Consider the following 25,165-nt stretch of genomic DNA (forward strand, 5'->3'; position numbering starts at 1 on the left):
GTGCTTGTCCATTGCTGCTATTATTTCAAAAGTCCTTGCCGTGGAAATACGTGTGGTGGCACATAACTCAATTCCTGTGATAAGTGGGAATATTGCAAGGGTCTGAGCGCATTTCAAAGTTTTTCAATCTCTCGTCTCTCCCTCTCACCCCTAAATGTTTGCAACATGAATAGTAAAACCGGAACTGGGTGTTAGTTTGCTGTGCTTGCCCAGATCTACTTTCTTCATTTATAGTTCAGTGGGTCTTCGCGGACGTAGATAACTTGCCCGTCGGTTCACTGAGTTAACCTGCACAGAACTAGTAGAAGAAGGATGACTATTAATTTTGCTTCAAGTTCTAGATCTCTTTTGTTGATTTGATATTGCCAGCAAAGAGGTAATAGATACCTTTCACGGGGTGCGCAAGTTACCAGAAAGCTACCTGAGTTCCTTACAAAGGTGACAAAAGCTGGCGAGTGGTCAAAAAAATAAAATTTTATCTACACTATGGGGGAAAATGTCCAAGATGTATCTTCTCTTTCGTGGCAACCAGTATGTTTTAATTCCAAAAGGCCCTGCTCTTTAAAGGTACTAACAGAAAGCTTTGTCCTAACTCTGGGACTAAGTACTAACTCTTGGTCCTACATGTACCAATCCATTCATTCTTAAGGCCTTGTGGTGTTTTAGTGCATTGGTTTGGGTATTCATCTAGAGAAGTCAGATTTCCATCAGGAAGAAGTAAAATTCATTAAAACAACGCTGTGGTATAGAAAGATGTGTAGAAGAATTATTTTAGGTTTTTAAAAAGAGTTGGTGGTATTCTGTATGGTTCTGGCATGTACATTTATAGACAAAGAGAAACCTATTCATTGCTCTTCTTAACTGACTTTGTGCACCCTCAGTCTTTACTCTTCTACAAGTACTTGTAAATGGAGAATAAATCAATGTCTGATAGGAAAAACCATAACCAATTTCCTGGACTTTTCATACTTCTATACATCCAGCTCCCACTATGTGATTCGATTTTTATACATAATAAAAGGTTATTCACATATAGTAAAATGAATTGCTGTGAGGATTGAACTAGTTAAAATGCTATTCCACTAGGAAAATATGGTTCTGCGTACGTATATCAACTCAAGCAGAAGCTCAGGAAAAAAAAAATGTTAAAAGGACTAGCTCAGGTTACATTTGAGTTGATATTCTTTGATTACTAATCCCAGGGAGCATGCTCCTGTATTAATCTTCTTATCTGTATTTACATTTTATTTGTCACTTAAGTTCCTAGGAGCTTTTTGACAGGAGTGCCTTCCTAACAGGAAGCAAAGCAAAATGTAAAGAAAACAAATACTTTCTCTTAGAACTCTAGAACTCGGGGACTACGAGTAAAGAATCTGTATATTTGGTTTACAATTTTTTTAAAGCCGGGGTCAATACATGGATTTTTACATCTTGTTTTGAACTTTTTTCATCTGGGTAAAATGGTTATGGAGCTTGAGACTTTTAAATGAAAATCTCATTCCTCCCGAACTCAATTTAAACCCAGGGCAACCATCCTGGAGTTTCAGCAAAGCAGACACAGGTCTAGGTATTGATTGTCTGGCAATAAATTCTGAGGTACTTAAGACTTTCCAATAACATTTTATATGGGAAGCTCTTTTATACAGGCTACCAACATGGCGACTGGTTTCCAACAGAGTGAATTGCAACCAGTTACAATTAGTTACAAATAGGCAAACTATATTAGTGGTCCTTAAATATTAATCTGCAGACTAGGTGTTTTAAAATCATCTGTATAGGGGTGCCTGGGTGGCTCATTTGGTTAAGCATCTGACTCTTGACTTCAGCTCAGGTCATGATCTCACGGTTCATGAGTTCAAGCCCAGCATGGGAGTCTCCTTGGGATTCTGTCTCTCTCTCTGTTTCTCCCCTGCTTTCCCTCTCTCTCTCTCTCTCTCTCTATCTCTCTCAAAATAAATAAAAAACTTAAAAAAATAATAAAATCATCTATACAAAATTTAAAATAATAGACTTGTTTGGCTCTCTCTGTTGGAGAGTTTGGACTGACTTGGTAGTGAACAAATTGTAGGGTATGGCCTTAGATTCTGTTTTCGTGTGTATGCTTTTGTGTGCGTGGAAATTTACTTTCAGGTGATTCTGATACAGAGCTAGGTTTGGGAATAGGATCAACGGTACTAAGATATAACTGAATATCCAAATTTTATACATGTTGACAGTTCTGCATGAAGCTTTACTATAATAATTTCCCACACTTCTAGTCTCTGAAGTAGTTCAAGCAAGAATTTGTGTTACATTTGAGTACTTTGCAGAATGAATAGAATTTTTCACGTAGTACCAAGATGTATTTTTCATTTTCTTGGTAGTTAATTGCTCAAATTAGTAGGCATATTTCATGAGGTATTCTCAATGTATCAGGCCCAGTACTGTCCTTGGAGCCCAATATCGCATTTATAAACACAACTCCCTTATGAGGTAAGAATTGAGATCTCATTTTATAGATAAAGAAACTTACATTTGGGGAGGTTACATAACTTGCTCAAGCCCATGTGGATTGCATTGCTAAATGTTAAGATGGCTAAATGTTTATAATTAATTTTACCTAATATACATAAGTTATAGCATCTCTTTTTAAACAGTATGTTCTTTTAACTACTCAGAAGTGTACTTTTCAAAAAATATCCAAGAAAATCTTTTCTAGAAATAGAATATTGGAGTCAAAATTCATTTTCTTGACAAACCATATCCTACAAATTAAATGAAGTCTTGCAAGGCCAAGAGTCTATACTTTTCTGAAGCACAAATAAATTTTGTTAATTTTGATGTGCAACAGAAATACTATTGATTAAAAGGATTCTTAATATAATAAGGTCAACTTGGGATAATTCCTTGTCTTGGTGTGTAGTTCCTTTAAAAATAGGTTGGTATTATTGGCATCTATCTTCTCTTTTTCTCAGGTTTGAGATTCATAATTCTTTTTTTTTTTTTTTTCAACGTTTATTTATTTTTGGGACAGAGAGAGACAGAGCATGAACGGGGGAGGGGCAGAGAGAGGGAGACACAGAATCGGAAACAGGCTCCAGGTTCTGAGCCATCAGCCCAGAGCCTGACGCGGGGCTGGAACTCACGGACCGCGAGATCGTGACCTGGCTGAAGTCGGACGCTTAACCGACTGCGCCACCCAGGCGCCCCTGAGATTCATAATTCTTAATAATATGATATTATTTTAGAAGTTTGTCTTTACCATTTCAAATAAAATTACATTGTTTGAACAGAATGAACTAGATCTCAACCATGCGGAAGTTAGAAAAGGAATTTGATGGCTCCTAACAATCAGATGACTGTTACTTCTCTTGAAATAAACAGCTCACTCAGACCAAAGGATGTAGTAACATGTTACCTAAACATAAATATCGTTGCATCAACTCTACCTTCGGATGACTAATTAATATTTTAATTTTGTACCTTTTTTATTATGAATACTTCACAGGAGCCTTGTCCTATGCTGAATTGGGAACAAGTATAAAGAAATCTGGTGGTCATTATACATACATTCTGGAAGTCTTTGGCCCATTACCAGCTTTCGTACGAGTCTGGGTGGAACTGCTCATAATACGGTGAGAGCATAGATAAGAAAACAGTTAAGGAAAAATAAATCCATTCATTACACCCTTCTTTAAATCATCTTGATTGTTTTTAACTGATTAGAAATATGTGTGTCATGTGACTATGTTGTAAACATGTCTATTTCAGGATGTGAAATCTATGATAAGATACCTCTCTCAATGTTTTTAATGCAGTTTTCTCACTGGCAATAGTTCTCCGTTCCTGCCAAACTTTTAAAGTGTCTGATTTTCTTTAATATTCAATTATCTTCTGACATTTCTAGAAAGTATGTTCACTCGAAAGGATATGAAGCATCAAAATCCACCTTGATAAATCATGCGTTTTGACTGGCCAGACAAAATTAAATGTTATGCTAGTAGGTGGAGTTTTTCTTCTTGTAGATTCCATTGTCTTTTAACTTTCCTCAGTTGTCGTGACTAGGAAACTTCTGTGCCTAACAACTTAGTGTGTCACTGAGTTTTATACTTTGCACACAAAAATGACTTGACATGAATGACTCATTTCCTCTTGTCAAGCAAATCAGCGAACTATAGTTGCCAAAAAAAAAAAAAAAAAACGTTTTATTGCTGTAAAAAATTGTCTTCGTTTAAAATCCAAACAAATATTGCTAAGTCACTCTGAATAGCAAATTTCCTTTCACATTGTGGGAAACCTGTGATGTCATGTGTACAGTTTAGAGTAACACGCTTCCTTAAGGTAACTGCTACCATAAGATGTGACTTACACATCCTGATTGTAGAGCTTAACGGTAATAACTGGAGAAACTTGTTCTTACTGTAAACTTATCAGACATACACAGCTGAGAGCGCCAGTGAGCTTTTATCCTAATATTTGGGGCATAAGTGGCAAATGCAGAGCGATTTAACACTAGCCATGATTTTTATAGTCATAGGCATTTCTTTTTTAACAAAGAGCTTAGATTGGTATTTACTTCTCTGTTAAGTCTGTTCTCATTTTAGACAATTCTGCATTATTTAAAACCTGTTATAACGAAAATAATGTTAAAGAAGTATTTTGTTCCTTTTCTAAAAGCTGGGATTTGCTTAGGATGTACCTTCTGCTCTTTTTTGATTTATCTGAATATTACTCTTCAAAGGTTAACCTAAATCTTACCTCTTCCACAGTTAATTTCCTGGTTACCCTAGTTTCTATTTCTTTTCTCTCTTAATTCTTCTGAAAAAAAAATCAGTCTCCCATTTTTATTTGACATTCAACATATCTTCTGTTCTTAATATGTCAGGTGTCTTTTTAAAAAAAATTTTTTTTAACGTTTATTTATTTTTGGGACAGAGAGAGACAGAGCATGAACGGGGGAGGGGCAGAGAGAGAGGGAGACACAGAATCTGAAACAGGCTCCAGGCTCTGAGCAGTCAGCACAGAGCCCGTCGCGGGGCTCGAACTCACGGACCGCGAGATCGTGACCTGAGCCGAAGTCGGACGCTTAACCGACTGAGCCACCCAGGCACCCCAATATGTCAGGTGTCTATGTTCTATTTACCCATTAGAACTACAGGCATTTTAAGTGCATAAGACCAAGCCTCACACTTTTGAAACCATTATACTTCTTAATCAGTGTCCTGAGCATTACAGACAGTAAATTCTTTTTGAACAACAATATTAAATTCTTTTTGAATAATTTAATTCTTTTTGACTGAAAGTTTAAGGTTACAATATTTTGGATTTGACATTCTCAGCATTCAAATGAAGACACTTGGGGCACCTGGGTGGCTCAGTCGGTTGAGCATCTGACTTCAGCTCAGGTCATGATCTCACAGTTCACGAGTTCCAGCACTTTGTTGGGCTCTCTACTCTCAGCAAGGAGCCCACTTCTGATCTTCTGTCTCCCTCTCTCTACCCCCTCCCTTGCTCTCTCTCTCTCTCTCAAAAATAAATAAGCATTAAGTGAGGACACTACTTATTCAGGGTGCTGGGCTGTTAGGATGGTGGGCTTTGGAGCCTGATATAGCTGCACCTGAATCCCTCTTCAGCTAGGTATATGTCGCATGGCTTTAGCTAATTACTGGGCATTGTGATGAACGTGATCATTGTGTTCACAATAGCACAGATACAGTGTTCATTCACTTATTTATTCATTCCTTAAACAGCTACTGAGTGGTGAATGGTAAGTTAAAGAGACTGTAAGTGGAATGACCCACAATTCTTGCTTCCGGGTAGCTCATAATCAAATGTTATTTACATTGCAAAACAGCTGCTTCATGGGGTGTGTGTGTATGCGTGTGTGTGTGTGTGTGTGTGTACTGACAGAGGAAATTATCCAGATATACTCTAGAAGCTTTTTTTAAAGGGTTCATATATTCCTTTGTAATAAGAGACTCCCATTGCCTGGTTGGTCTTCTAAATAAACAGAGTAATGAATGACTTCTGGAGTGACAAGATACCTAGGTACTTTAATATTTCTCATCTGCTCATAACACCCAGGATGCCTAAATACTTAAAATTTTGCTTGAGGGTAAGTCACTCTTGTCAGAAATAATCTGTAGAGCACAGATTTCAAGAAAATAAATACCATATATCAGTACATAGCAGGGTCATTAGATGATTGAATTCACACATTAACCATATATTCAATGTTTATTTGGTTTCTACTTATGATAGATACTATACTAAACACTGGCAAATAATAGTGACTAAGATGGACACAGTCTTGAACTCATGATCCTCAGTGTCATGCTAGGGAAAGAGTTATCAATCAAGAAATCACATAGTGAAGATAAAGTTGCTACTGTGATCAGCGAAAGGGAAGCCATGGGCCTTCATAAGGGAGTATACTCAGAGACCTCTCACCCAACCGGAAGGGTAAAGGAATTTCCCTGGGCCAAGAAAGACTGAACAAAGATATAGGGTGTAAAAAACTACCAATGAGTTGTAGGGGCTCCCGGTAAAGGGTGTTCAGCTCCTTCCAGTGAGAAGAAGTAAACTAAGAGGAAGGGAACACTTAGACTAGATGGAGCCTTCACAGAAGGATTTTGCATATTCTGAGCATGTTTTGAAAGCACTAAAATAAGGTGATCAGATTTTAATTTATACATCAAAAATTTACAAATGATGAAGAACAGGAAAAACAGTCTTTTGTTGGGGTAAGGGAGAAGAGGGGGTCCTTGGGAAAAGAAGAAAATGAAAAAAAAAAGTATGGTGCTACTGAGTACAAGCAGGCCAAGTTTGGAACGTAGTTGTGGTTGTTTTCTGACAATCTAAGGTGTTGGGCAACTATGGGAAGAGAAGCTGAAAGAGAAGAATGGCATGAGAAACTAGATAATTTCATGAACTTGCCTGTGTATTTAAAGAATATATATTCATACATACATGTATTTATTTATTTATTTTTTTTTTTTCAACGTTTATTTATTTTTGGGACAGAGAGAGACAGAGCATGAACGGGGGAGGGGCAGAGAGAGAGGGAGACACAGAATCGGAAACAGGCTCCAGGCTCTGAGCCATCAGCCCAGAGCCTGACGCGGGGCTCGAACTCAGGGACCGCGAGATTGTGACCTGGCTGAAGTCAGACGCTTAACCGACTGCGCCACCCAGGCGCCCCTCATACATACATGTATTTAAAGGCACATGTAATTTTCTCATAGAAATATTTGAAGAATTAAAATAGAATGGTTTCTTACCTATTTACTATAAACCTGCACTTATTTCATTTTCTCATTCATGTTTTCTCAGTTGTATAAAATTACAAGAGCATTTTTACTTTTTGACTTTTACTTTGCATCTAAATATTTCTAAGAAATTAAGAATAATCACTTGCCTCTTCACGTTTTTGTCTGTACTAGAAAAATAAGAACATAATGTTAAGGACATAAGCATGTATTTTCAATGAATACTTATTAATACTAATTTTTAAATCTGAATTTTGGGGGCCCCTGGGTGGCTTAGTCGGCTAAGCATCCGACTTTGGCTCCAGTCATGATCTTATGGTTTGTGAGTTCAAGCCCCGCATTGGGCTCTGTGCTGACAGCTCAGAGCCTGGAGCCTGCTTCGGATTCTGTGTCTCCTCCTCTCTCTGCCCCTCCCCTGCTCATGCTCTGTCTCTCTCTGTCTCTCAATAATAAATAAACATTAAAAATTTTTTTTTTTAAAAAATCTGAGTTTTGTATTCATTTTCTTGACTGGGCTCCAACTCATTAGATCTACACCCTTAACCCATTCATGCTGTGGCTGGAGTTTAGTTGTTGACTTATTATTTTTTTAATGTTTATTTTTGAGAGAGAGAGAGAGAGAGACAGAGCACGAGTAGGGAAGGGCAGAGAGAAAGGGTGACACAGAATCCAAAGCAGGCTCCAGGCTCTGAGCTGTCGGCACCGAGCCCAATGTGGGGTTCGAACCCACAAACTGTGAGATCATGACCTGAGCCGAAGTTAGACGCTCAACTGACTGAGTCACCCAGGCACCCCTAGTTGTTGACTTATTAAGAAGACTGCTTCTTGTATAGCCCAGTTCTGCTAGGATCTCAAATAATAAACTAAATTTTTAAGGAAAAAAAAGTCAAATATAGGAGATCAGGGGCAAAACTGATAGCACCCAGTCTTGCTTCCATGAATATGTGAAATGTAAGCTAGCCACCAAAGTTATAGGCAATATTTCATTTGGACTATCTGTGACAACCTAATCAAATGTGGAGTTTGGAAAACTATAGGCTTTCCTATTTAACATGTTCTATATGTTGAATAACATTACCTCAAGGTAGAAAAAGTTTAGCAAAGATGCTATTTATTTTTTCCTTTGTTAACCTGAATATTCTTTTCCAGCCCTGCAGCCACTGCTGTGATTTCTCTGGCATTTGGACGCTACATTCTGGAACCATTTTTTATTCAGTGTGAAATTCCTGAACTTGCAATCAAGCTCATTACAGCCGTGGGCATAAGTGAGTATCATAGGTCTAAATATGAAAAAGAAAAAAAAAAAAGAGCAAAAGTGATTGATAACAAAGCTTCTTTAGACATATATGATGGGACTGCTTTCCACATCATGCTCTTTTCCCTTCAGTTCCTTGCCAAATTTATGTTGGAAAATAAAGAAAAGATTAAGGATTTGGAGTGATCCTTGGTATTACATTACATGTCAGTTTTGCATTGGGTCAATAGATATGATGGCCAATCTTCTGATATAGGCAAACAAAAACAACCTTATTAGTAAAATAACAGTTCTCATGGAGTACATGAGAAGAGAATTTTACAGATGAAAACCCAATTATTTCATGGGTTTTTGAATTAGAATTTTATCCTTTCTCACTGATAACATGTTACGTGATAACTCATTGTCACGGAGTGCTGTTCATGTGTAGGGTGTGTGCATTGTGTTGATATATTTTATACTGTTAGCAAACTGTCACGCTCAGTGTTACGGTGTTAGCTGCCCGTTGATGGTCACGATAAAAAGTCTTCTTTTTCATATTCGCTTACTAGTAGCACTTCTCAAATTGGATCTCCAAGTTAGAAATTTGTTCACGTTTATCACCGTGCCCAAATTCTGGATAGTTTTTAAAAGAAATGGAAAAGGGGAACATGCACAACATTACCTAAGTGATATGAAGCCAAACCTTCGAATAGTATGGGAAACAATAATACTTCCAGATGTTAATTGACTCAGTTTGAAGAATCAATATGATCATGTTTGATTAAGTTGGAACTATTTGGAAATAGCAAGCAACGCAGGAATAACTAATTGCATACTTATGAAGAATTTTCAGTTAGGCGTGTCTAAGGTGTTTCAGTACAACGATGAAGAGATCGATGTACGGTGAGTGGTTCGTATGCAGGAATTACACGTAAAAATATCTCTAGTGTAGCTACATGTATTTTTGAACTTAGGTTCATCCTGGATTTCCTACTTTATCCACCAAACATGTACCTATTCTTCTTCTGTGAAATCTCTGAAGAAAGACAAAGAAAAATACTCAAAGTACATATATCTGAGTTTGGGAGAGGTAATGGCAAACTGAACTCATCATGCCCTTCATGCACACTGTAGATGTGAAACTCAGGGACAAATCATTTAGCCTTTCACATCTCAGTATTCTTACCTGCAGATCCTGTGGAGTCTCAGAGAGTGTTTTGTGAGGATTGAATGATATTCACTGAGACAATGTATGTGTAGTGTTTAGGTCATGCTCACAATTTATTCAGAACAATTACAAATGGTAGCTATTTATACTCTTGTGGGAAAACATCATTGGAAGTTCCATGAGGCCGGGGGCCCTTTTACTGCCATATTTCCAGCCCTTTTCATGGCTCCTAGTATGGCGTTTGTGTTCAATAAATATTTGTTGACTGATTTTTATGTGGAGAGATCTACGAAATTTTCTCTAGCAGAAAAGTCTACTTGTTAAACCTGGAGGATTACACGTCTTCAGTTTTCTCATGCAGCAGGACAATGGTGGGAAATGAAATACAGTTGCTCAATGTGATATTCAGAACTAATACCATGAGCTTTTGTGGGATGAACTATCTTAGCATAGTAGTTACAGCTTAGGCTTTGAAGGCAAACAACCTGGAGTTGAAACTTAGTGTCACAATGTCTTAGTTGTGTGATTTGGAGCTAAATATTAAACCTTCTTAAGCATTACTTTTATTTATTAGTAAGATACCTGTGAAAAGATAATCTGTCTTGGATGGCTGCGGAGAGGTGAAATTACATCAGGTTTTTAAAGCCTTTAGCAAAGTGCCTTGCCCATAGAAAGTACTTAATATATCTGGTGTCCCACTGAAAGATTGGACTAATAGCCATTATTGTAACCATTATATTCTTGTCCCTCAAATAACTGAGGCAGAATCATACCGTGATTATTATATTTGAAAAGAAGACACAGGTCATCTCTTTGAGAGGTTTGTAAATTTACAATAAAAGTTTTAAAAGGTATCTCTCATGTGGGCGTACATATTTCTCAACTTAAATAAAGGTTAGAATTAGCACGGGTTCAGTAGATTTTATGTAAACATAAATCTATAAATATTACCTGCTTTGGACTTGAAATGAGATAGATAACAGCAATATATTACTATTTTGGTAAGTCTAGATGACTCTTTTTCCTTATCCCAATGCTATTATACTTTTTTGGAGGGAAAATCTGTATTTTGGAGGAGGAAATGGACACTGTACAGACCAAAATTTTGTCACTATTATAGGGAAGGATAACTACGTGTGTTCCAGTTTACCAAACTCCAGTAGTAGAGATTGGTGGTAAAATAGTTCACAAAGCCTGTGTTAATCTTGGATGAACCTAGACATTTTCTTCCATTTTTGCCATTGTTTATAACATCAGCTTAGAAGTTTTGATGTTCCATTTGCAAGCTTGAGACTGTGAGGAATTGGGTTCCTATAATTTGGAGATTTCACTGAAAGAGAAAACAAGGTATTGTTATGACTCAGTGGTAGGTAATGTAAATCAGTGGTCTGTCTGGGACCCTGAAACTAACTTTAAGAAGAATTTAGCTTTAATGGGGCAACCAACCAGGGGTGGAGATGGAGACAGAGAAGGAGAAATGTACCGGGGGGCAAATCTTTCACATTCCAAGTTGTTACATGTGAGTATGTGCTAAGGGTGGAAGGTTGTTCAAGTGTTCAAGTGTAGAAAAGAGAGGAAACCTGAAAGATCTTGCTACAATCAAGTCACAGAAAGAAAGATTTCAAGTTTTGTGAAATGTTGACCAAGCATTTGAGAAGGGACGCTGGGGTAGGAGTGGGCAGTTACTGAATGCTAATCGATCTGCCCTTTGTTTAAAGTACTGGGCTTCCTTGCTGTCAAATTAATAAAAATGAAAAGGTTTTGCTTATCCCAAATCCTTTCCATTCGAGTAAACGTGTCAGGCGCAGGGAAGTCTAGCTGGGAAATCTTAGGCATTCTCATCAGGTGCTCTCTGCTAGCCCAGTGTGACATTACTCCCTTCTGTGCGACACCATCAAGTTTCACTGTCCTTGTGGCTTTGGTAAAAATTGAAGGATGTTCAATACTTAAAATGATATCCAGTCTTTTGTTCTGGTCTCCTGAAACTATTCCCTATGTAGGTATACAATTCAATGGCAGAATATTATGGTAAAAATACTTTCTTTAAAATATGAAATCTAGTGCCAGATCCATTCCTAACAATCTTCAATCCCAAGTTCCTTCCTGGCTTAGTGTGTATAGGTGAGTAAAGAGCCCCACCCTGCTTCTCATACCTTGCGGGAATAATTAGAGGAAGGAAGAAAATAACACCGTGAGTGCATTATAAGAACAAATTAGCCACTTCCATTACTATATGACTGTACTTTCTTTTCCCAAACTGTTTTCCTGCCATCACTGAATTGCATGAAAGAAAATCCAGGACCAGTTCTGAGCTAGCATTTCAAGTATAGCTTGTGGAGTGGTTTTGCTTAAATATTCTGAAGACTGGCTATGCCTACACCTTTTTTCACCATAGCTAAATTGCCAAGACAATGAGTTCTTAGGTAGGTATACATGGTATTGATATGTATAAGGACTGAAAAACAATAACCATATCCTTCTGGAGGATGACAAACAAAATGTGGGAAATTGCTGCCAAGGTAAACACGAACCTTAACAGCGAGAGGCAGAGCCACTAGGAGTTTGAAAGGACTAGGTATATTAGTGAGATCATGTCTTTTGAGCTATTCCTGCATTATCACCTGTGAGCTAGGGGTAAAAGTGTGGACTCTGAGGTCAGTTTACCTAGGCTCCAATCCTATCTTCACACTTACCTGTGTGAACATGAGCGAGTTAAATGCTATCTCAAGTTTCAGCTGCCCATCTGAAAAATTATGCCAGCAATGATGGTGACCACATCATAGAGAGATAAGGATTAAATAACATTATCCACGTAAAGTCTTTGTACATTATCTGCCATATAGTAATAGTTTACAATTATTTGATGCTTGCATTTTTATCCCAGGCATTGAGATCCTAGATCTCTCTGGTTTTTAAAGATGTTTATAGCTAGAGGGGCTTATCCTCTCTGAAATTAGTACGTTCAGGCAATGAATGCTAACAAAGAGAGTGGTAACTCAGGCAGATGTTATGAAAACCAGTGGACTGATCGACTTTAACTCACCATGCAGCATCCCTATATTTTATCGATTTAGCATGAAACAGTCAGAAGCCAGAAGCCAGAGAGAACCTGAACCTGAGAGAAAACCCAGTATACCCAGCTTCAGTAATCTCACTCTGCAAATCCAAAGATAGACTTGAATAGAGAAGTGCAGACAGAAAACCTTGTCAGTCCTTAAATCCCAGTGTAAGTCCTTCGCGTTCCCCTAAACATCTTCTTCAGATACATCTCCCTTCTAAACATGTATGTCTTATCTCCAGGGCCGGTTGGTTGGTGGGTCGGTCAGTTGATCGGTTGGTCTGTCTGTCTGTCTACCTATCTATCTGTCTATCTTTCATTCTTGCATTTCAGTTCTTAGCAGACTGCACTATAAGTAAGTAAATAAAAATTATATATCACGGTATTTTCATTTGGGCAAGAGAAAAAGCCAAAGTTGATATAAATATTTTCTAATTGTGAAATTTACAATTATTATTCAAATGAAGTAAAGCTAAGTAGGACCACAGAACTTACTCAAATTTCTTTTATTACAATGTGGGTAGATAGTCTGTATAAAAACAAAGAAGATATGATGTGTTTCAGAAACACAGAAAGCTCTTGCATTTAGTGAATCCCAAATCCCCTTTTCAATATTGTTGGATAAGCAACATATGTAGACTTAAATTTCTGTGTAAAGACACATGATGAAGCAGCATTTCTAGTCACTTGAGGACCTTCACAGTGCCTCTGTACTTGCTGCCTTGTTACTTGTTAAGCCTTATCCTTCAGGGTCATAAAGGTACATCTCAGCTGGAATTTGGTGTACCAAATAATGAGTGCAATGTCTGCATGTTCAGATAATGTGAGGTTTTGAGAAACCTTTGAGAGAAATCAGTTTTAACCAGAATTTTTTCTTCAGCTGCCTGAGAGGAAAGCAAGGTGAGATTATCAATTCATAAGATTGCTTTGATTTTTCTAAGAACACTTTGCAAAGTATAAAAGAAAACCCCAAATGCTCACTTTTTTTCTCTTTCAATAGACATTAAGACTTACACTCTTTATGAAAGTAACAAATCCTCTTTCCTCTTCTCAGATAGAGGTTCCAAAAATAAGAATGCCTCTTTCTCTCTCCCCCCTCCCTCTCTTTTCTTTCCCTCTCTCCTTTCTCCCATCCACCTTTATTTTCTCCTTCCTCCCTCCTTCCCTCCCTCCCTCTTCCCTTGTCTTGCCTTGCCTTCCCTTGCCTTGCCTTCCCTTCCCTTGCTTTCCCTTCTCTTCCCTTGCCTTCCCTTCCCTTCCCTTCCCTTCCCTTGCCTTCCCTTCCCTTGCCTTCCCTTCCCTTCCCTTGCCTTCCCTTCCCTTCCCTTGCCTTCCCTTCCCTTGCCTTCCCTTCCCTTCCCTTGCCTTCCCTTCCCTTCCCTTGCCTTCCCTTGCCTTCCCTTGCCTTCCCTTCCCCTCTTTCTCTTTCTCTTTCCTTTGTACTTTTTTCCCTATATACAACTCTTTTCTATTGTGGAGTACTTTCAGAAATAGTGTTTCAGGTTTTAGGAGCTCTATTTAAAAGAAAGCAGTGCTCTTTTGTTGGTGGTAGGAACATGAGTCCAGTTTTTTTTTAGGTCAGTGTTGTCCCTTTAACTAAATAATGCTCTTCATATGATGACTCATTTATCACAGTCATTTGTATAGAAAAAAAGAAAGGGATAAGTGGATGATGAAGTGGGGAACAGAGCTGCATTAAATTATTTCCAACATATAAGTGCTTTATGTTGGAGAAAGAAAAATAATTTTATTTTTTATCCTTCCTCTGACAAAGTAATGCACTCTGCCATTAACAATGGACCTACTTTTCTTCATGTTTTTAGCTTCAAACATAGGTAAAATATTTCCCTTAGCCTCACATGGATCCTATATGGGGTTCCAGCCTTCCTGATCATTCTTATCATTACTCCTTTGAGACATTTCTTCATTAGTAGTCTCCTGTTTAACTTTGTGTGGGATCTCCTGATCCCTTATTTTCTCATCTTTGAGATTTTTCAAAAATGAAAATTGCTTTATTGATTTTCACTTTAAAAAGCTGCAGGTCCATTATAAAAATTATTAAATGTAGAAAAAGAAATACAAATTGAAAATTACTGGCTATTCCATCATCTATAAATACCTTCTGTTAATGTTTTGGTAAACACTGTTTCAGATTCCCCTCCCCACCTTTATATCTCTCTGCCTTTATGTCTCCATTCATCCAACCATCCATCCATCCATCCATCCATCCATCCATCCATCCATCCTTCTCTCTGTAACTTGCTGTATTGGTCAGAAATATATCATGAATATCCTTTCGTGCAATACATATTTAACTGCATCATGATTTTAAATGGTTACATAACAAATCATTAAAAAAAGTGTACTTTAGTCTTCCTTTAGGGGTCTAGGTTATTTTTAAATTTTTGCCATTACTGTATATGTTGTATGTCGATAACATTTCACTGATTCTAAAATTCTGAAATGAGCTAGTGATTATATGAAGCAGTGGAAACTATGGAGATAACCGATTACTGTAGAATATGAATACTTCCTATTGCAACTTGAATTCTAAAAATCCTGTGTTTTGTTTTATCCCCTGAGAAGTATATCCATACATTTGTGTTATTTGCTTAGGAGGGATACACCTTTTTAAAAATAAAGCTTAACGATAATAACTGCAAATATCAGGTATGAAACAGCTTTGGAGGGGTGGTTAACACTGAATATTAACTATCAGAAAGAACATAAAGTTGAATTCCATGGTCTAGAAGAACCTCTAGAAGTTACTCCAGCAGAGGATAGGAGGCAGAGTCTTAGAGTATCATCATTCATTTCATGCATTCTTGCCGGAAGGTAGTTTTTTTTTCTTTTTTCTTTTTTAACTAAGGATCCAACTCAATCATTTATTCAATAAAACTGTGTTGATTATCTTTCTGGGTCAAGTATAGAGTTGAACACAAGCAATACAGATCAAATATACTTGTTCTAGTCTCCAGATTCTTATGGTCTACCACATGGGAAAAGTGGATAGTTGAGTGCTACTCAGGAAACTAGACAGCATCAGTAAGAAGGGGAAATTCTGCTGGCTTTACACCCAAGGCGTGTCCTAGACTGGGAACTCTTTTGGACTCATTAACTTACAACTTTTTTTTTTCCAAGTCCCCAAACACATTTTGGAAGCCTATATTTTTTTTTTTTTTTTTTTTTTAATTTTTTTTTTTTCAACGTTTAGTTATTTTTGGGACAGAGAGAGACAGAGCATGAACGGGGGAGGGGCAGAGAGAGAGGGAGACACAGAATCGGAAACAGGCTCCAGGCTCTGAGCCATCAGCCCAGAGCCCGACGCGGGGCTCGAACTCACGGACCGCGAGATCATGACCTGGCTGAAGTCAGACGCTTAACCGACTGCGCCACCCAGGCGCCCCTGGAAGCCTATATTTTTAAGGAAGGTTGAAAGTCAGTCGTTCATGTGCTGATTGGAAACTGGAGAGGAAAACCAAAGAGTGCTAGATAGGACTAGTTTTGAGAGTGAAGAATAGAGTTGTAGCCAACTTCTTGACATCTCATCCCTTCTTGAGTGGTTCCATACTGGCAGGTGCATATGGGTAACGTCATCACAGGAGGAAATAGTTGTCTGACCTACCAAGCTAGAAAGTCATATTCAGCAATTTGATTGAATATTGTGATGACTTCAGGGTTTTGTTAGAAGATACTTTTATCTGATTTTTAGGAAACTATAATATATGCCCAATCTTATTGACATATACAAAAAATGAGATAAATTTTTACTGTCCATTGGTTTTATTCGAGCATCTCAAACTTCAATGTGCATAAAACCCACCTAGAGATCTTGTTGAAAGGTATCTATTAGGTCAGGGACAGTGCCCGAGATTTCACATTTCCAAAATGCCTCTAGGTAATGCCAACTTTGCTGATTAATGGATGGCACTTTGAATAGCGAGGTCTTCATGTCTTCATGCCAATGAGAATTCACCTTTTGTAACTTTCATTTATTTGTTTGCAGCTGTAGTGATGGTCCTAAACAGCATGAGTGTCAGCTGGAGTGCCCGGATCCAGATTTTCCTAACCTTTTGCAAGCTCACAGCAATTCTGATAATTATAGTCCCTGGAGTTATGCAGCTAATTAAAGGTATGGACTGGAAAGTAAATGCTTTTTAAAATACGTATCTGCTTTTGATCTCTTCTAGCCCTAACTTTTGCTTGTACTAGCAGAATCCCTTAATTAGTCTCTGCTTGTGGAACTTAGACTCTATACTGTCATCTAATTGATTTGAAAGACGGTTGCATTGGGGTGTGTTGGTATTTACAGCTGAATGGCAACAAGAAGATTAAGACTGGGCCAAGCAACAAAATAAGGCATTAGTGAGTTCTCTCCATCTATAAACTCTTTGGAGTGAAACTCAAAGTGGAAAAAAAAAATTGCAATTAGTTTTAACTACAGATACCTATATCCTCTTAGTTTTACTTTAAAATAGTTCAATGATAGTAATAAAGACTAGAGAAGAAAGGATATCTGGAAAATGATGAAAGATGACCAATAATTCTCTTACTCTATGGCTATTACTGCTTTTATCTTGAGAATAGAGTCTTGACAGAAAGGGAGTCAGATATGGGACTAGCATTCCTAAAAACCAAATATTATCTGACAAAAAAAAGTTGTAAAACTTAATTTTTATTGTTACATTAACAATAATTAGGAGCTGCTAATTGTCCATTTATGAATAGAAGATCTTGGAACTGTCCTGGCTCAATGTTTGCATCAAATCCATCAACTTCAGCCAACTCAGAGGAGATACGATAAAGATTTTAATGCCATGGTTTACACTAAAGAAAGAGAAGACATGAGCTCGCTTTCCCAATTCACATTGGTCCCCATAGAGCTAGCCTGCTCATTTTATCTGATCAATTAGAAATACAGAGAAAATAATCTGTTTTGTTGCTGCTTTCTTTTTCTGGGCTAACTCGTTAGTCTTCTGTAAGGGGTTTCTTCCATTTGTGGAAAGTGCAGAGACTCTGAGTTGTTGACCCTACTTTAGTTCTAGTTTAGGTTCCAAAAGATGATATACTATCCTTTAAAACTAAGATCTTTTTTTTCTTTTTGGTGTAATATAAGACTATAGTCATTTTTTTCCCACCTATTGATATATGTATGAAGTGAGGTTTTCCAAAGGTTATTTTATTGCAAATTCCTTAAGAGCAGAGATCAGAGTGTATTTTTTGGATCGTTTTTGACACTTGAAATCTTTTAATTAGTACTTATGCTATCGGTGCTTAATGTGAACAGGCTTCCTCTTCTAGTTCACCTAGTAGAGAAATACCATAAGAATATTACTACATTTAAAGTAAATTTTAATATTTTGGAGATCATTTTTAGCAGGTGTATTTACTCTATTACTACAAAATGTTGATTTTCTTTCTAACTTAATCACATATTTTTCACATTAATTTGAAACTCCAGGAAGAGAAAAGCTTTATCGATACAGATTATGCACTTATTTCCACTCTAATAAGATCTTGAAAATATTTGTGTGGTCTATATTTATTTATGAGGATTTGGTAAACTTTCCTTTGGATATTATGATTTTCATATTCCTGAGACCTCTGTTATGCAGCCAAAATATTCCTGAATTTAGAAAAACCTGTCTTTTGTAGTATTTTAAAAATGACATTTTTTAGGATTTATGCTTTAGGACCTGGTCTTTAACAAAGTTTAGTTTCTCTTCTTGATTATTCAGTACTGTACTCTTAGAATATTATCTCTTTTGGCCAAGGAGACAATAGGTCATGATAAAAGAATATTCAATAGATATTTTTATCTGAGCCCCAGTATTTATATTTCCCTTCTATGAGGCATTTCTAAATTCACTGTGTCATTTTTTTTTTAAATGAACTATATTTTGGAACTGGACACTTTGAGGGAAAAATTATTTAGCACACAATTCAACTTTCTCCATTTTTAGTCTCAAAACTCATACTTATTATATTAATATATATTGTTGTCTGGGCAACCCAGGTAAGAATTGAGATTTGAGTGAAGAGAGGGTCGTAATCACATACATCATCCAACTTCCATCCTCCTTTTATTTACTTAAGTGAAGACCAATTTTGAAACAAAGTCACATTTCCCCTTTGGGTGATCTCATTTGCTATTTTCTTTGGGAAAGAGACTTTTTTTGTATTTAACTTTGAATATTGGCTGAATAAATCTGAATTTTGGTAGGGTTTTTCTTGGTAGTTATCCAAAGATACACACGAAAAAGGCCCAGTATCATTCATGAAGTAGGGAAAAATGTTAAGAATTAAAGCATTCAATCCACATGTTGATGCATAATTTGTTAAAATCTATCCATTTTAAAATTTAGTATAATTCCTTTTCAGTGTTTGTAAAAGGAAACTACGTCATTCTCTAAGACGTTGTATTAGTGGACTTTCTCCATAAAGGCCAGACAGTAAATATTTTCAACTTTACATGCTATACAGTCTGTGTCACGACTACCCAATTCTGTTGTTGCAGGGTGAAATCAGCCATAGACTGGTAATATCAATCCTAATACACAAACAAGTAGGCCTAGCTGTGCTCCAATAAAATTTTATTTAACACGGAAGCTTTGAAAGGCCAGATTGGGCCCACAGGGTTTACCAACAATGGTGGATGCCTAATAGATTACAGGTTGAAAACAGAAAGAAGAAAGAAAGTTAAATGATATGAGAAGGTGGTTCTTGGGTTTTTTTGCTACCTCCTCATTGAGAGTAGACCTGTCGATATTTCTTTCCAAGTATAGAAGACAGAGCAGTCTGCCAGCAAGATGAGACACTTTGGCATGAACATTATTTTAAGAACAATCCAAACCCAGTAGATTCAGGAAACACTTTTTACCCCATCCCCCTCAGCTACCTGCTTATACCAGGAAGAGAGCTATTAACAGAGATTCTTTTTTACTTAAGAGACTCATCTGCATAACAGGGCAACTTTTGTTTTCCAAACATCTCCTTTTACCTTCCTTCAAATGTCTCTCTCCCCTTTGTATCCTCAGAATGCTACCCCTCTTCTTAGCTCATCTAAGTGTCATATTGTCTCACTGTCTTTGGAATCTCCATGTCTGTGGAGGTTCCCCATAGGTACGTTTACTAAATTTGATTTTCTCCTGTTAATCTGCCTCATGTCAGTTTAAGTTTTAGTCCAGCTAGAAGGATATGGAAGGGTGGAGGAAATTCTAGCTTCCCAACACAAGCTTTACATTATCTTCATTTAAAAGAATTCTACTATACTCCTATGAACTATAGCTTACAGAGTATTCTTTAGTCTTCTTTCATGCTCAAACTCTAAAAGAGCAGAGGCACACTCAAACAAGGAAATGGTTTTTAAACGCTATTTTCTTCTTTGCTATAATTTTATTAGAAAAGAAATGTGAAGTAGTTAGTGTTAGTGGTGATCCATATACTTTTTGGGCCTCCTTCTCTAGAATGGATAAAGTATTAATAGATAAATCTGGCAATGAGCAGGGAGTGAGAAATCTGGACCTGGAACAGCATAGTTCATCCCCAACCCTCCCATTTCCTTCCATGTTTATGGCTTATTCTTTGAAAAGTCCTAAAATCTTTCTATTCTCATTGCAGGGCAAACACAACACTTTCAAGATGCCTTTTCAGGAAGAGATGCAAGTATCATGGGGTTGCCACTGGCTTTTTATTATGGGATGTATGCATACGCTGGCTGGTAAGTTGACATCTCTAGATCTGGTGGTTTGTATGGTTCATTAATTCCTTCAAGTAGTTTGGCTAAGTGCCAAGCAAGGTGCTAGACAGTGTGAATAACCACAATCCAGCACAATCTACTTTTTCTTAAAGTGAGAAAGATGGTGTGGCTTCCTCCACCAGGGCAATTACTGTGCATATGACTTAACAGTAAACATAACTGAGTTTTTCAGTCAAGGTGACTATTAGATTTAGCCTGGTGTTGTAAAAAAACAAACAAATGTGGGCCTTAATGTTACTGAAAGATCTATCACAGCCATTAAGTCAGGAAACAAATGGGTGAGCCCTGGTGCATGTTGCCAAGACCAACTACTCCATCCTGGTGACTCCTGAGGGGGCTGGACAAATTGAAAGTACACCTTCTGGGCTGAGCTTGCCAACACTGTTGCCGAACAAACTTGGATAAACGTGTCACAAGAGAAGCCAAATGCAATGAGGGTTTGGAAAAGAGGAAGAGAGAAATTTGTTTTGGGTGCTGGCAGCGGGGGGAGGTGACAAGCTCAAGCGTTAACAATCCACCTCTCCACTGGTAAGAAGGACACCCAGAATTTTATAGGGAGAGGTTGGAGCATCTGTGCAAAAGAGCGGACAGTGGGTATGTTTTCAGTCCATGATCATGGGTAGGGACGGGGATGTGTGGGGTGTGGTCTTCTAGGCATTCTGTTGCTATCAGGGCTTTTCTGGTCTGGTGGTTAGAATGTTCTGGTCATTGCAAAATGTCTTTGTCAATGCCTCAAGAAAGTGCGATAAGAAATAAGCACAATGGGTTTTAGTTAGAGCATGAGTTAAATGGTCTTATCTATTTCCGGTTTTAACTGCTGGGGTCTATGAGCAAGAGGGCTTGCTGACATTAAGAACCAATACAAATCACTTAGAAGTCTGTATCAGTGAGGACATAACAGTGCCATGGGAAATTAGAGATGAGTTCTTTGCTTGTCAAAAGGCCTTTCCGCTGAAGCTCCAAGGTTGTTTGTGAATAGTGATTAATTGATTTTTCTCTGCTTTCCCATGAGAATGAAATAATTCAGATATAGAAATAAGTAAGATGTACCCAGGAGGTAAAATGGTACTCTAAAGGCAGGGTAGGAAAACTAAGATAATGACATCAGGCATAGTAGATAATCTACGTTTTACTGGTTCTTACAAATTCCTTAAAATTTCCTCCACATTTGAAAAATAAAGTATGCAGCAAAAATGATTAAAATCACTCTGCCATGGGTACATTGCCTTTGTGCTTTCCAACTGTGATAACCATTCTGGTTGAAGCATTAGAACTTTGTTTCTAATTTATGCCTTACTTTATTCAATAACTTGAATAACAATACTCATGGATAAGAATGGGATTTTTCTCTAATTAAATTTTATCGATGTAAGATTCAGTTGAAGTGACTATTATGAGAAAGCCCACCAGGTAGCAAAGTATTGCTTAAGCATCAAAATCTTTGCAGTAAAATTACATTTCACAGTTTTGGCATAATTAGTGGCAAAATCTCATTATTATTTTTGGAGCTACTAGTTGTACAATTTTAGCTATGAGAGTGTTCTGTAAACATAAAAATAGTATCAGGAAACCACACTAGCTCAAAAATTATGTAACTGCATTACAAATGCAAATAAAATGTACTTTCATTCCTTTACTGTTTAGATTCGTACCTTCCAGCTAGTGCATGGAATATAAAGATGTATTTCAAAATAAATGGAATGTTTACCATATAAATCTCAATGAATTATGAAAATATAGCATTAGAGGAAAATCAGGAGGGTACAGGAACTTAAAAAAAACTTTAACCTAGCTTTTGAAAGACATTCAAAGATTGTAGCTCTAAGTAGTATAGTGTAAAATATTTGTATATTCAAGAAATATTCTTATAGCCATTGTGTGTGTTAATCTTGAATCACACAGTATGTTTGAAATCTTTTTATTTTTGTCCAAAGCACAATGTGATGCTGGGCAGAGAGAACAGAGTTGTGATCACAGGGTTCGTAGCAGAATCAACTATTCTATGGCCATTCAGCTTGGATCAAAGCTCTGGTGCCCTGGGGCAGCAGCCAAGCTACTGGGAAGGGCACCCGGAGACCAGAGTGAAGTGGGGAAGTGATAGAAGCTTTCAGCTAGAGCCAAGTGTTGGGAGCCCAGCAATATTCACTCAGGAATGTGGAATGTGGAGATAGTCACAAGGGAGATTTGATTAATTCTATTGAATGAAGTTTCTTTTGCCTGTGACTACCATGCATCTGTTCCCACGGAATCTTAAAATACTCTTCTACACAACTCACTCTCCCACTACCAGCACCAAATATTCAGGTCACCTGCTTCATGTAGAGCAAACCTTCTCCACTTCTGTAGGCTTTTGAGAGCTGATCGATTTCTCCATTTCTCTCACTCTTTTCATTTTGAATTATCTTATTATCTGAATATTTTGTTTGATTGATGCTGAACCCAACATGTGCCTCTCGTTAAAAGGATTTAAGAAAGCAATTTAAGTGATACGGATCAACTTTCTTTAGCAATTCATGAAGTGGGCAGTCTCCACTTTCAAGAGTCCAGAGAAGTGCAAAATGGGATGGAAGACAGGGAACTTTTATAGGATGGGCTTAAATTAGAATTAATTAGAATTCTTAGAATTGTTTCAAAGAATAAGGAACAAGAAAGAGAAAGTTAGAAAATGAATAAGGAACAAGGAAATAAAGATAGATCCCAGAGTTGGTGTTTGGGGACTGAGTGGCCCTATCTTGGGCCTAGAAGTTTATTTCAATTTCTGTTTACAGGGAAAGTGGGGTTTACGTGAACTTTTGTTTATACTTTTACGCATATAATCCTCATATCCACTCCCTATTTTAAAGAACAGAAAACTGTTGATTTTCTCATGTTCTTAAGGAATCAATTCTAGTACTAGAAATTAAGGCCAGGATTTTAAATGGAATGTTATCTGATACAAGTGGTTTGTGGAGAGACAGATAAGTAACTGTATTTCTGTAACAAGGTTTTTATGCTACCTAAATGCTGCTTTGTGGATAGGCAGAAATAATCTGGTTGTTAATCTATGGCCATCAGTCTTAGAAAAAGGAAGCTGTGTTTAGAAGAAACAGTCTGTCGGTTTGGAGTTCCAGAGGAAAAGTTAATATCTGGCTGTAAATGGAACAAGATGGAGACTAAAAGAGTTCACAGAGAGGGGTATTTATTCCCTTCCCAAATGTGATCCTGCCTCTCTGACCTCTGTCTGTCTTTCACGGTATAATTACAAGACTAGGTGGTGGAATTATAAATGAGGCACTGTAAATGAGCCTCTGCTCTCTGTGCTGCTGCTGTGACAACGTTTGATGCAAACAAAAAGTGTGGGGGGCATTGCAAATAAGTCAGACAGAAGCAGCCACTGTCATCAGAACTCAACCACCTAGGGTGTAAGTTAAAGCAGCAAGACCTTTGTTGTCCAGGAGGCCTTGCTCTGTTAGCAATTCAACTCCTCCATGGTGAATGGGAAAAAGATCCTGCCAAACCTTGGGTCTGAATAAAGTAGGCTTTTGGCCATGAGGAGTGCAGAACCTTTTTAGAATGATGAAAACTCCTTCACAGAAACATGATTAGGGGGAAAGAAATCATTAACCCAGCCAGGTCACAGAGTTGGGTCAGAGCAACTTTAATATCATCGCCAATGTCTGCATTCAGAGAGATAGGTCTGCCAGTGTTCCCTGTGGCCCAAGGGAACTCAACCAATTTCAGTCCCATATCCTGATCCAAAGCTAAATATTGCTTGGTGGGATTTTTTTTTAAACTGCGTAATAGAAAGTTTTCCGGTGTCTTTCTTCTCCCTTTTAAATCCTATCCTCTAGTGGATTTAGTCTTTCGAAAGCACCTGCTGGGATTATTTTGTACCATTGTGTCAAATCTAATCTAAAGAATAAGCGTCTTTTTAAAATAATTCACATAGTTGGGTACTGGGATGCATTCACAGCTTTGTGGTGCTTTTTATACACAATTATGGAAGAGCTGAAACAATAGATCTTGTGAACATTCTCTAGAGGCCTTGAGGAGATGTACAGCAAGGAGAATGCTATGGACTCATTGCTGGAAACTAGGAGAGCCTAAAGGTGTATTTCCCATAGGATGTGAATGTTTGGACCAAAATAGGAAGCTTTCTCCTTTGCACCCCCACCCAGCCTTTTCCTTTTCTCTATTCTCTGGAGCTATGGCAAATATTTGAAATTGTGGCCTCCCCCACCCCCCCCCCCCCACAAATATTTCCTTTCTTGCTGTAAACATTGTTGGAAAACACCAGTTTCTAAAACACCTATTAAGAAGGAACTGGATATTTTTGACGTGAGAAGCCTGGAAACCTCTCTCTCTCTCTCTCTCTCTCTCTCTCTCTCTGTGTGTGTGTGTGTGTGTGTGTGTGTTTTGTTTCATTTTGGGGGGATTTTTTTTTCTTTTTTTCCCCTGCATGTTCTTCCTGTATTTCCCATTGCTTTGGCCTTATAACAAACACATGAAATCCCTCAGAGTGCATATTCCAGATATAAGTATTGATTGTTACTTGCCTTCCTGGTATAACTACAGCCTCTATTTTTAGAAACTTACTCTCCAGTCATTAAAAAATATCCTTGGCTGCTAACTTTGTAGATCACCTTTATTGCTACTGTTCTGTCAGCTATTCAAATGTTTCTACTTAAGACACAGTCCTTAAAATATTAGATGTCTT

General features: G+C 37.6%; 1 protein-coding gene across 2 annotated transcripts in view; it reads left to right on the forward strand.

The window, feature by feature from the left end:
* The window catches only part of SLC7A11 (solute carrier family 7 member 11), a 125,697-nt gene that overhangs the window by 1,398 nt on the left and 99,134 nt on the right, over positions 1-25,165 (forward strand). For both annotated transcript variants that reach the window (XR_015250217.1, XM_025921735.2), the window contains exons 2-5: positions 3,488-3,614; positions 8,397-8,512; positions 16,717-16,842; positions 20,331-20,430. Coding sequence is in view for 1 of the 2 variants with exons in the window: in XM_025921735.2 (XP_025777520.1) it covers positions 3,488-3,614; positions 8,397-8,512; positions 16,717-16,842; positions 20,331-20,430 (469 nt within the window). In the remaining variant the exon portion in view is untranslated. The remainder of the gene's footprint in view (positions 1-3,487; positions 3,615-8,396; positions 8,513-16,716; positions 16,843-20,330; positions 20,431-25,165) is intronic.

Source organism: Puma concolor, chromosome B1, assembly GCF_028749965.1.
Source record: "Puma concolor isolate L17-30 chromosome B1, mPumCon1.1.hap2, whole genome shotgun sequence".
NCBI classification, from domain to species: domain Eukaryota; kingdom Metazoa; phylum Chordata; class Mammalia; order Carnivora; family Felidae; genus Puma; species Puma concolor.